The 13,491-nt window shown below is 43.2% G+C and overlaps 1 protein-coding gene across 2 annotated transcripts; it reads right to left on the bottom strand.

Annotated features, from left to right (window-relative positions):
* Window positions 1-657: 657 nt before the first annotated feature.
* Window positions 658-10,329, bottom strand: ssr1 (signal sequence receptor, alpha). 2 transcript variants are annotated; one of them, XM_085287569.1, is made up of 10 exons: window positions 10,168-10,329; window positions 6,757-6,884; window positions 6,537-6,633; window positions 6,334-6,437; window positions 6,097-6,255; window positions 5,852-5,928; window positions 5,672-5,750; window positions 5,352-5,445; window positions 4,503-4,517; window positions 658-3,497 (listed from the first exon to the last, which is right to left on the bottom strand). In XM_085287569.1, exons 1-10 carry the CDS (start codon window positions 10,235-10,237, stop codon window positions 3,430-3,432), a joined length of 891 nt encoding a protein of 296 aa, XP_085143695.1. In that variant the 5' UTR covers window positions 10,238-10,329; the 3' UTR covers window positions 658-3,429. The 2 variants fall into 2 exon arrangements, with proteins under 2 accessions (XP_085143695.1, XP_085143696.1); XM_085287570.1 differs by lacking the exon at window positions 4,503-4,517 and having other exon boundaries at window positions 10,168-10,327.
* Between the last annotated feature and the right edge of the window lie 3,162 nt (window positions 10,330-13,491).

Here is a 13,491-nt window from a genome sequence, read left to right on the forward strand (position 1 = left end):
AGGGGAAGTCCGTGAAAAAGCTGGAGTCAGGCTGGCGAGGCCATGATGAGCTGGGAAGCATATTTAGCAAAGCCTACCAGCTGCAGGAGAGTGAGTTTTCAAAATAAAAGTTGCTTTCTTCTTCTCTGAGGTTTATGTCTTAACAGCGCATCGTGCCTCAGCGCCACCCACTGGAGCCATGTCGCCGTGTGATTGGCAGATTAGACAGTTGCGATTGAACAGGTGTGCCTAATGAAGTGGCCAGCCAGTGCACAGTCAGCGGGGGCCTTTCAGTCAGTTAATGACATCACCAAGGACCACGCACGTTTACACTGTGGTGAGCATGTTTCATTCTGCTTGCAGTGTGCTCATGCAACCTCTGTAGCTTTAACGTTCATACTCCAACTGTAACTGACAAACTTTGTTCTAAATATACTAAAATTAAACACGTGAATTACTTCGCATTAATCTGTAGTATTTTTTACTGTTGCCTGCGCTCATCTGTAAGATTTTTTCCTGCTCGTTTCATCTACCCAGTTTTGTTTTGACCATTACCAAACCTCATTTCTGCTTCCTTTGAACTCTGTAAAAACCTTCATTCTTCACTTTTCTGCACAAATGGAGAAAAGAAAATCTTACGCTTTCTTTTTTGTTAATAAAAACGACAGAAGCAGCAGCTCTACAGCAAATCCTCAGTTTATTTCCTGCACATTTAAAAGCAAATAAAAGAACAAGCTCAGATCTCTGAATTACAGCCCCCATCATTTTAGAAAAACAGAAACATAACAAAAACCTGTCAGCTTGGCTGCTTGTGGATGTGGGAGCCTCAGTGAACAGCTGTCAACTTCCATATCCACAAAAAGCTTTACAGGAAATGACATCTCTGCAGACCAGGAGCCTCATCTGATGCTCAAGCCCTGCAGAATCTGATGCCCCCTAGTGGTACAGTATACAAACCCCACCCCCCTCCCCTTTAATCCCAATCTTCGTCTTGAATAAATTAGCTCGGTAAATTTGCTCTGAAATCAGCATAAGTCAGCCAGTATTTACACCAGTGCTTCAACATTTTTCTGATCTGCACAGGCTGCTTGAGGAGAGAAGCCAGAAGTGAATAAAAACGTACAAACGGAAAAGGTAGAAAACAGGCACACGTGGAGAGGACCCGAACCGTTCAGTTTGTTAGATTCTTATGAGTCTTTACCCGTCATCTTCTGAGCCAGAGCCCGAAGCGAGCGCAACAGTGCTGATGAGTCCACCTGACGAGACACTCGGGTCTCCACTCGCAGGTCTGACGTAACATCACGATGCAGATATTTCACAGGGCGAGCCGGGAGAAACATAACATCCGATTTCACAAAACCCCATGAGTTGCGTCTCATATGTTAAAATACTCATGTTAATGAGAGAAAAGAAAGTTGCTTTCATGCATTTTAATGCTTAAGGCTGTAACTAGATTATTCTTGCTATCGATGAACCTGCTGGATGATGGTTACTCCCCTCAGAGGCTCCCAGAGACCAAGTTAACCTTTTCACATGATTTAAAGAAGGATAAGCAAAACATTTTCTGCCTAATGAACTTTTTCAGATTCCTAAATGAAAACTGTTCTAAAAACAGGACTTGGACGATTTTCGTTGACAATAACAGACTTTACGCTTCACAGCACAGAAAACTCAGAAGCCTTGTCGAGAAAGAACCATGGCCAAAAATTTAAGTGGCATAAATTTTGTGTTTCGCACATTTTCTTTATGATATGGTGAAGAAAAATCATAAGAACTAAATGAGTTTAGTTCCAACTAAATCAAATTCATGCAGACTCTGTGTTTACAGCGTGAACAACATAACGTGCTGGATATCAGCTTCTGAGCCAAATGCTGATTGATGGTGATCCGTTCCTGCCTCAGAGCTCCATATTGATCCGTTTCTCCGCTTCTGTCTGTCCACCTAACAACTGGCACACTTTCTAACATGATGGAGCTTCGTGTCACCGTTTCCAGCCCATGACGCTCTCCCGGCACCATGGGCTGGAAACTCTGGATTTTAATACAATTGAAAATCTCAAAAAGTAGAAGGACAAGCAAAAAACTCAAACGGATCAACTTCACGCACAAAGTCAGCAGCACATCGTCTGCTAAAATGATTTGGCTCAGAAGCTCAAAAGTCCAGCACACCACAGAACTGCAGGAGGTTCGTCACTGTAAAACTGAAGCTTTGCATAACTTTGATTTAGTTGCCAAAAAACCCCGTGGAACATGAGCATGACTGCTCTTCACTATATCACAGTAAAGTAAAACACGCTGAGGCAGCACACAGTATGAACGTTTGCGTCACAGTGACTGTGATGATGGCGGGCAGCCGGTCACAGCCTCTGTAGCACAAGAAACTCAGCAGCTGCTGGATGTCATGTCGTCCATCTGTCTTATCAGGCAGATAATCAATATCTCCATATTCTCTCTCAATAATTAGCTGCCTGCTGAAATACACGGTTAATCAATTACATAAGGAGAAACTAGAGATTAATGCCTGGTGAGTTTCTGGAGATCTACTTGTACCACCTCCTACTGGCCGCACTGCATTACTGCGGCCGGTTTCTTTTCTGTGCTGAACCAAAACAATATTTCATCATTGTTAGACAAAGATTTGGACCTTTCCTCCCTAAATATAACATGAGCATTGAAACGTTAGCTCAAAACGTCAGTTACAGTTTAAGAAGGACGGCGCTGATAGCTGACCGACGGGATCAGACCACAAAAAAAACTGAGTATCTGCAGAAGGGAAACTGAGTGACTGTGACTAAAGGGTGAAACACAGAGGGACAGCAGACAGAAGGGAAGCAGATTAAGTCTACAAAATCCCAACAAAACCAAAAATTATGTGCAGACAAAATCAACGAACAGAGAAAATATACAAAAATGTCAAAAACAACAAAACTGCATCTGTTACTGTAGCTCCTCCACACATCAGAGCAGGGCTGCAACTAACCAGTGTTTCTACTGAACCAGTAACTTGAAAGAAGAGTCGAATTAGACAAAAATGATCCTGATCGTTTCAGCCCTGCGTCAGTGTGCGAGGCAAACAACACAATCAATACTGTCTCACAATGATAATGTCAGCAGTTGTACTACCAAGGCTTAAAAAAAATCTGATCTTTGAAGAAAACCCATCAACCTTCAGAGAAAACAAACGGCCAACATGCCTGTTAGAGGATGAGCCTCCCCACATCTCTCTGTGACAGCGTCAGAAAAAGTAATCGTTAAACAAAAGGGGCTGCAGTGTATGTGTGTGTGTGTGTGTTCAACAGTTTTTAAGCTGAGCCAGCCATCGCTGTGCTTGGCACTGGTTAAAGTTCCTCAGCAGAGGGCAGAGTGTGCTCACGGTGGAGCTCTCAGCCCGTCGCCTCCTCTTCCTCCACGGGTGGATGAAATTTTTGTTGAAGTGACGTTTGTCAGCCGTCACTCGTCTGAGCCGGCCGAGCGTTTCTGGTTCCTCTTGCGAGGAGATCTTTTGGGAGATGCTTTGTCTGAAGGAGGAGAAGATGTTAAGAAGGTGAATTGTAATTTTTTTTCTGAAAACAGAGCGGTGATGCCACACACCTGCAGGTTTTATGTTCTCAGAATCAGGCCAAACATGAGGTCAGAACATGCTTAAAAAAAACCCCCAAAAAACCAAATGTGTCTTCCAAAAACATTTCACTGAAGCTTTCTCACACATGTATTATTTACAGTGGAGACTCCATCAACAGGTTTGAGGTTTTTATTACATCTGACAAGCAAACTAAGGAACTTTGAAATAATTACGTGATTCCAAAGAAACTTCCTTGAAGTTATTAAGGTCCAAAGAAAACTTCAAGCAACAAAAAAAAAAAAAGATGCTCCTGCTCAACTACTTTGTTATTTCTGCTACCATCAGGCAGCGACACCTGGTTTTGACTCTCTTCCTACAAGCAGTGTGTAGGGGGAAAATGACCACACATGTAATGTGCGACAAAGTATTTTACACCTGCAACTCGACTGACAGATAACTTGGGTTGACTGCCTTTTGTATAAAAATGACTGAAAGTTGTAACTGAAGACTTTAGAGGATTTTATAACATCTGTAACAGTAATGAAAATATCACAGGCATGACAAAAACAAGCAACGGGATCACTAACGTCTTCACATGTTTTCCAGATACTGGAGGAGTTTGCTGGGTTAAGTAAAAATGAAAGAAGGAAAATCATTTTTATAGCCAACATCCAACCAAGCAGCTGCACCACAACCCCGCTTACTGTGACCACCACTCTCTAAGACCAACTTTCACACACAAGGAAGAATGCCAAGAACCAGATGGTCTGATCACAAAACAGGTGAATAATGTGACGTGATGTCAGTGGGAAACTGTGTTTAGTTTAACTTTCTGCAGTTTCTCACTAACAGATCAGAACATCTGGAGCACCAGGAGTGGGAGAAGAACACTAAACACTCCAACATCAGGACCAAAGTTGTGTTACAGACACACAAACACACGACATGCAGCAGACCTCACCTCTGCGACTCTGCACTGAAGACGCAGGAAAACATGAGAGCAAGGAAAGCAGAGAGAGGAGGAGAAAGAAGGTGAGTGATCCTCGTGCTCAGTCAAGGATTAAGATCATTCTGAAACAGCAGGTGAAGCAGGAAGAAAGAACAGAGCAGCAACAGCAGCAAATATCCTGAACCTGTTCATATAATAAACTCGAAAATGTTTGGGTGCGGAGAGAAACAGCAGCTCTACAGACGTCTGCCAACCTCAAGAGCTGCACAGGAAGCAGAGGTTGCAGGGACCCGTGATGAAAGCTAAGATGTTTAACCTGGAGAAATCTATGAACCTAAAAGTAGTCCAACTCCCTAAACTAAGCATGTACTAAGAAATGAAATTAAACACCATCTGTGCAAGCACTGTTGAAACCTGAAATTTCCTCCTCCTATAATCAGGTTGTATTTTAAATATCACTGAAACGTGTGGCTCACTGCAAATGATGTCCATGTGGTCCAGTGCTCGTGTTACTTCACTCTAAAACAGCCAACATGCTACTGTTCTGCAGAGTCACTTCCATATTTAAATGGTTAAAGCTCGTGTAGTCTTTTGTTTAATTAAAGGAATTAAATGTAATTTTGGTGAATGTTTTCAATGTTACAAAAGATACACCTGCACGCGTGAATCAGCTGATTCTGTGAGGAAGAAAAGCTTAAAAGGTGCTCTGAGAGGGAGTGTTCGGATGAAGCTGACAATCTCATCTGAGACTTGTGGTGTATAAACAGTTGGATTTCTGTGTCTGCAGATAATAAAGTACATAAAAAAGAAAGCTTGTGTGCGAGCTGATGAGGTCACAGGATGTGTGCGAGGAGTACGTACTGATCTGGTTCAGTGTTTCTGGGGGGATCCAGCTCAGGTCGACGTCGTTGTGGCTCGAAGTTCCCGTTTCTACCTTTGGAGCTGGACGCCTCCTCTACAAACAAACACAGAATGAGCTGTCTGCTTCTTTTTTTTTTGCTAATGACACCAACTCAACCTCATATAGCTCATGCTTTGGCCAAAAGCTCCAAAGAGTTTAAGTCTGTGACAAACACCTGCAGATCCTGATGTAAAAAACACTAGCTAAACCATCAAAGGGTTTATTTTTCCCCTCAACTACCCATTTCTTTAAAAACAGTTTCATCTGATGGTATCTGCACCTTTCTGGACTCCAGCAGCTGGTGAAGGCCTACAACCACGAGCAGCCCAAGACCTGACAGGAAGACATACATGAAGATCCTGGCAGAGAGAGAGAGAGAGGGTGGGTTTATGGACAAATGCAGGCAAAGGGGGAGGAAAAAAGCCAGATTGGGTGTGTATATATATATATGCATGCTTACGTCTCTCCATCAAGCCCATCCTCTCTCTCAGTGATGGTGACAGTCTGGTTAAACACAGCATCCTGGAAAACGTTTCCCTGTAGGTGGGAAAAGAATGGATGAGAAATGTAAATAAAGAAACAAAACGCAATGGTGGAAAATAATGGCTACAGATCACTTTTTCCTACTTATTGTCCCAAATTTCCACACAGAATCTGATTTGTTACATCGCTGACATTAGAAGAGCTTAAACCAGTCATGCTTACACTGCTGTCCTTGTAGTTGAGGTTGATGACGAGTCCGAATGGCCGCCCACCCATTGGCTCTGCAGGGATGAAGGAGTACTCAAAGGTGGCCTGTCTGCTGGGAGGAACCACGGTGCCGAGCTGGAGAGCGGTGAAGTTCTGGATGTAGAACTGGTAATCCTGAAAGGGGACAACAGGACAAATTTAGAGAGAGATGAAGCTACAGCTATGAATATTTGTTACAGCTCATTTTCTTACCTGTGGGTAACGGAAAGAAGCATCCAGAGACTCTACGATGAAGTTCTCCGACCCTTTGTTAGTGAAGCCAAGAAGGAACTTAACGATGTCGTTGGCTGGGAAGTCTAGAGGAAGGATGGCATGAATCAAACGGGGGTTTCAATACAGGAAAATCTAGAAACTGCTGAATGAAAACAAGAGGGCGGATACACAAAGACATTCACCTTCTCCTTTGACGAACAGGATGGTTGTGTCAGCGTTGGGGGAAGCCTTCACCTCTCCAACCAACGCTTCCTCCTCTTCATCTTCTTTTTCTTCCGTCTAGATAAGCGCACAGGTTTAGGTAACGGGACGAAGAACAGGTTCACGTTTATCACGGTACAGTAAACAGCGAAAACTTGCATCATCTATGAAAACATTTCTACAGCCAATTTAATCACTTACCAGTTCTGTGTTATCATCATCTTCCACTTCTGCCTCATCATCCTCTTCGTTCACGTCGTCCACCACGTCTTCATCCACAGCCTCAGCCTCCTCATCCTCAGTCAAATCCTGGGCACTTGCCACTGGTCCTGACAGAAAGTATGGGAATTTTTACCAAGCCTATAAACAATCTTTATTTCATGTAATGGTTCAAAGATCCTGGAGCAGCTACAGAGGTCTGATATTTAAAGCACATCTTCAGTTCACCAATGAGCTCCGTGATGGTTGGAAAAATGGATGCAAGCCTAAAATTGACCACAACACAGATATGACTTTGTACTCCATCAATGTTCTTCTGGTACCTAAGACTACATGGTTCTCAAACTTGTTGCATGGTGTGCTTAAGAACAATCCAAGCATAGCCTGGAGAACAGATCCAGACCAAGCTAAACACCGAGCTGCAGCATTCACTACAACCTAAAAACTTGGAAATTACAAAGTCTACTTTTGGTGGTTTAAAGCTTGGGATGATAGATTTTGTTAAGGTAACATCACACAATCTTTCAAAGGTAGATACAAGCATCAAAGTGTCCATGTTTGTCTCTCTGAAGCCATCCATGTAAATAGGGCTGCACAATTTTGCATAAAATGAGAATCACGATTTTTTTGCTTAGAATTGAGATCACGATTCTCTCACGATTTTCTTTTCCAGTATAAATATTTATTGCGCTTATTAACTGCACATCAACTTCGTAACAGTTGAGACTGAACATAAAAACAATAAATAAACATAAAAACAACAAATGTCTCACGTTTTGTTGTTGCCGCAAAATGTTGTACTGCTTGAAATTCCGTCTCCACCGTTGCTCGACGCTGCGTGTATAGAGCAGGTAGTGCAACAATAGAAAAATAACACAGCACTGTGTAGCGTTTGTCTAGGGTGTTGATCATTTTCCTAAATCCCTCGTTTTGCACAGTGTTGATGGAGCCATATCTGTGGTCAGGTGATAAGTGATAGCCTCCGTAATTTCTTTGTGCCTGCGGGAGTTCGACGGGTATAGGGAAGCGCTGTATAAGGTTCCTGTTATTGATGTTTGGGTGGTTGACCGGGACGGATTTTCTCCTGTCACTTTCTCGTCATCCCTGACGTGCTCGCCGTTGTTTTTCCCCTGCTAATTTTAGCATCACACAGCACAGCTTCTGTATCACGTGGTATAAGGCTCCGCCCTTGTCATTTGTTGAGCAGGAAGAGTGAGCGCTTGTTTTCATGCAGATTACGTCCCGGATCAAATTGCGGTACAATCATCGTTGTCTTTTTTTTTTTTTTTTTTAAATCGTTGTCATTTGGAAATGAGATCGCACATAAGTATGAATCGAGATCGCGATTTTCTAACGATTAATCGTGCAGCCCTACATGTAAATATATTATAAACAAACAAAAACAGTTCTACATTTTCCAAGACGACCATCATCTCAGATCTAAGTCAAGTGAAGAAGGCAACTGGACTTCACTTATCACCCAAGAGCCATCTTTAGTTCTAGAACTAAACGGTAGCGAGTCACATGTATTTAAACCTTACTGGCATTTATGGTCACCACACTGGTTCACTGGTTGTATCAAGCGCAAACTGTAATATCACCAGATCCCAGTCATCGTTTACATGGAACTTGAAGGCACACTGTACTCGCCACAGTTCTCTCCTGAACAGGTCTGTATCAGTGCTGGTGTAAGTGTAGAAGTTTCTGCTGTTTCAACATCTGCTGTAATCAGGGAACCTTTGAACTGTGGTATTGATATACAACTAAAAACTTAGTTTACAAAAAACAAAAAAATCAAGTTGATCGAACAGTTTTCTCTTCCACCCAGCTGGCTGCACATGGCACATTACAAAAGTTAAGAGAAGCATGAAAAACTGAAATGATGCCAAAGTGTGGCACATGCCAGCAGTTGTGACGTCAGTTTGGGCTTGCATCGCGCAGAGAGATGACAATGGAGAGCATAACCTAGGCTGCACCACACCTTTCGCCCCATGACAGCTGGAACAGTCGTCTGTTGTCCAGTTCAGTGTGGATGGAGCCCGCGCTGAACTGGATAAAGAGTTAAGAAAATTGACGAATAACACTAGCATGCAAACATTTTTGAACATTTAACATTCAGATCTGCGTGAAAGCAAATACCTTTGTTCAGCTCATCAGTGCAGTCACACCCTGTCAATTAGGGTGCAGCTATCCACTTGTTTAAAAGCTTATCCAAATGAAGGCAGCATACCCCAGCTAACAGAGTCAGACACTGACACAAGATCATTTTAGAGTCACCCATTTGCCTGACATGCATCTATTTGGGCTGCAGACTTCTCCATCCAGGATGCTCCAACTCAGAACCTTCTTGCTGTTTTGCAACCATGATAACCAATGCACCACCATGCTGCCTAGTTTTATGACTCATGACAGCGACCCAATAACACAGTCAGGTTAGTCCCACTACTTCCCCTCACTCTGTCTGCATATACACAAGGCCAGGGATTAACCAACACATTAAAATGAAACTTGTTACAACATTATTAACCGTGATAATAATGATGTGCATAATATCCACACAACACCAAGTTCTTGGTTAGACTTTATGATTACAAATATCAATACCCTAATATAAAATTGCTATTGTTAAACTCTCTAAAAACGTATCCACAGGCCAGTGTTGTTTAAAAGAAATAGGAAGCCAACACGTCCGTTTCGTCATGTAAACGCCGAACTAACCCACAGCTTACAATCACAGCCAACAGGATACGATCCAGATAACTTAATCGGCCTCAAACAGCCGTTCAGCTGCACAGTGTGCAGACCAATTGAGTAAATAAGCCATACTCTTACAGACTTAATTATCTACTTACATTAATTAAGCGGGCATTTGAAGTAACAGTCACTCTGTGATTCAGTTCTGCGGGGTTAAGCTAAGTAAGCTAGCGTAGCAACAAAAGTAACTTTACCCCGTTTTTCAGCAACTTTCACAAGTTTTGTTGATTACATCATATTATGTGTGGCAACTCCGAGGCTCCGTTTACACAGAGAGGAAATAAAGGAGCTGAAATAAAGCAGCACGTTAACTGAGCCTCTTAGCTTCCCTGCTAACAGTAAGGACACGTCAGTCTAACCAGGCGTTTAAAGTACCTTGACGTGAGCTACCTTACACTAAATTACACGAAACAACAAGAGGCATTTGCGAAAACGAAATCCACCGTGGAGATATCCCTCTAATTGCCCCACATTTACGACGAATCCCTTCATTTTTATATACACGCTTCACTTCAACCAGCACGCTTAATGGAGAGCGGCCTTCCCCTTTCCCCACAGCAGCTACTTAGCTCGACAGCTAACACTTCTTTTTCCCCTAAATCGCTGCGCTTTTCTTCGTATCTTTACAAACAGACTCACCTTTGATAAGGAGAGTCGCCGGAAAGGCTAACAACACCAGTAGCAGAAGTTTCGGCAGAAATTTCATCATTTTGAAGTCGAAATCAATGCGTTCTCATTCAGCGTCGGTCAGGCTGTCTATGAGCGTCGCTGTACTGCTTCCGTTACTCTAACTATGACGCATGCGCAGAAGTCACGGTGGAGTTTGTGGTGTGGCGTCAGCCCCCGTTCAGGTCGCAGTTGTGTTGGTATAAAAATGGTTGGACACGGTTGAGATTGTTAAGAATAATATAACTTTTACAGAGAACAGCTGACCTGAGTTGTGGACTTTCTGCTCAAGTTGGGGAAGTTTAGGAAGCACGAATGCAAAGGAAACAAAACCGGAAGTGAACACTGCCGAGAAAAAAACAGAATAAAAACGAACTTTAATTGATCAAGTGCTGAAAGAATGACCTTTATTAAGTGTGCCTATGCGAAGGCACACTTATTACTATTGCTCGGATTTATTAAGTGTGCCTATGCGAAGGCACACTTATTACTATTGCTCGGATTTATTATTATTATTATTATTATTATTCTTTTTCCGCCTGAAATTTTGGACCTTAACTCGCCCCACAGTTTTGAGACAAGGTTCACATATGATATATCATTGTGTGCGGCTGGAGCTGGAATGAGTTGCTATGACTTTTGGTGTTTATTACTTCTATAGTTTTTTAAATATGAATATTTTAATGCAAGTTTTTTCCCATTGAAATGAATTGAGAAAAAGAAAACTTCATTTGTGGTGTGCTGGCTCACTCTAGTGGTATGTCGGGAGTAATGCGAGGCGGCCGCTGTGTCCCTGTGGACGCTTTTATTTTGTATAACTACCGGAAGTAGTTCCTGTATACTGACCCTAGCTGGGTAGCTAGCGCCGCGTCGCTTAAAAAGCAGCCGGGCTTGTCTTAAACTTAAGAGGCTGACACTCGCTAAACCACCCGATCGCTCGCCAAGCGACTGTTTCACACTGGACTTATTTTTCGTTTATATGGGCCGATGATGCTGGTCGATGAGGAAAAACTAACTGAGTTGTTTGGTGGTGGCTAACGCGGAGCTAGCTAGCCACCGGTATGTGTCTCTTTCCCCTCATATGTGGGGAAAGAAACATGCGAGGCGGCCGCCGATCGACCGGTTTTCAGGTGAGAATGTAGGTGTGTAAACGTCAAATATCTGCTCGTTTTGTCAAAACATCCCATATTAGCAACAGATTTCTCACGATGTTGCTGCTAGCCGGCTAGCTAGTTCGGCCGGCCGGCTAGCCGGCTAGCTAGCTCGGCTAGCTAGCGCCGCTTCGCTCAAAAGCACCCAGGCTTGGCTTTCAGTGAGGCGTCTCTAACTCCTTTCACCCCCGATCGCTCCGCAAACAGTCTTTGTCTTAGCTGGACTTATTTTTCGTTTATATGGGCCGATGATGCTGGTCGATGTGGAAAAAATAACTGAGTTGTTCATATACCGGTGGCTAGCTAGCTCCGCGTTAGCCACCGGTATATGTCTCTTCCCCTCGTATGCGGGGAAAGAAACACCGATCGACCGGTGGTGGCTAACGCGGAGCTCAGTCGTGGATAATGGAAACCCAATGCAGGAGAAGCAGGCGGCTGGTGAACTGAATTTCAGGTAAGACGTTATTAACTGCACTCTATTTGGGTCAGATATAAACCGAGTTTAGGTGTAGTTTATTTTCGTTGTGCTGACAGTTACAATAACTGTACTGCGTGCTAGCTAGCACCACGGAGTTTCTATACAGCTGTGCGCGCTAAGTTACTGATGTTGAACTTTATGACAGCCTCCCCTATTTTCAGGCGATAATGTAGGGGTGTAAACTTCAACTATCTGCTCGTTTTATCAAGAAGTCCCATATTTTATCAAGAAGTCCCATATCTCTCACGATGTTACGGCTAGCTGGCTAGGGCGGCTTGGCTGACACCCAGGCCGGGCTGACTGATACCCAGGCCGGCTCACGCTCTCGTTTCACCGCCGCATGGCAGCTAGCCGGCTAGCTGGCTAGCGCGGCTTGGCTGCCACCCAGGTCGGGCTGGCTGACACCCAGGCTGGGCTGGCTGACACCCAGGCCCGCTCACGCTCTCCTGTCACCCCTAGTCTTTCGTGATGACTCTTGGTTGACTGCTGGACTTATTTTTCATTTATATGGGCTGGTGATTCGGTATGAGTGTCCGGTGAACTGAATGTCAGGTAAGACGTTATGTATATTTAAGGTAGTGACTGGAATAAGTCACAAGGTGTCGCTGTTGAGCTGCATATATGTTGTAAATTTTAGCAATTTTGACCATTTGTCCTCTGCAGGACACCGTAGTTCAGATTTCTCGTTCGCGTGGGCGCCATCTTGGTTCAGTGTTTACTGTGATGTGCAAAGGTAAGCACTGTCAGTGGCGAACTGCATTGGTTTTGTTTAAAAATAAGTGTTCCACTGTGTAAAATAGCGGTTTGTCATTTAAGCCGAGCAAATATTTTGTTTATTGAGAGGTTCATGTATTGTCTGATGAGAGTATGAGACAAAGATATACTTTTCTTTCTTACTCTCATATAAAATATTTAGCTTTTATTAAATAGTTATCTGAATCTTACAACCAAAGTTTGTATAATAATACACAAGATTGGCTGTAGACCATTGTTAATCATTCACAACACTGTGTAAAAATAACAAAAAACAAAAAGTGAATGAAAAGTGCATAAATATTTATTTTACGTGTTTGATGTGTGCCGCTGCAGGGGAGGTGGACCCACCTCAGCGGCATCTGCAATCACGCCTCTCAGGTGTAAAGTCTGTGCTCTCTCTGCTTTTTTTTTTTTTTTTGTGTATGTGTCGGGCTATGAGATGAAAAGCTACAGCCGGCTGTGTGGGTACAGCAACTATGTGTGAAAAGTGGTCCATAACGTAATGCTTCAAAGTGTGTTCATGCAAACATTGTCGGGTCTGCTTATGAACCTCTGCGCACAGCGTCTACAAATTGGGGCTGTACGAAGTCACCTCATCTTTACACAAAACTGTAAGCTGTCATCTGTGAGGCGCGAGCGGTGTTTGGTTTTACCATAGTTCATGGTGGAGAATGGCTGCTCCGGTGAGTTTTGCTCTCTGTAGCCGTTTGAATGGCAAACTATACTGATTAGCGGCGGCATAGGCACACTTAAAATTTCTTCAGAAATTTTCGCTTTCTAGTTATTATTATTATTATTCTTTTTCCGCCTGAAATTTTGGACCGTAACTCATCCCACAGTTTTGACACAAGCTTCATATATGTTATATCATTTTGTGCGGCTGGATCAGGAATGAGTTGCTATGCCTTTTGG

Source organism: Mchenga conophoros, linkage group LG9, assembly GCF_057382185.1.
Source record: "Mchenga conophoros isolate Kocher_MC1m ecotype Shallow Benthic linkage group LG9, M_conophoros_male_GT1.1, whole genome shotgun sequence".
Taxonomy (NCBI): Eukaryota; Metazoa; Chordata; class Actinopteri; order Cichliformes; family Cichlidae; genus Mchenga; species Mchenga conophoros.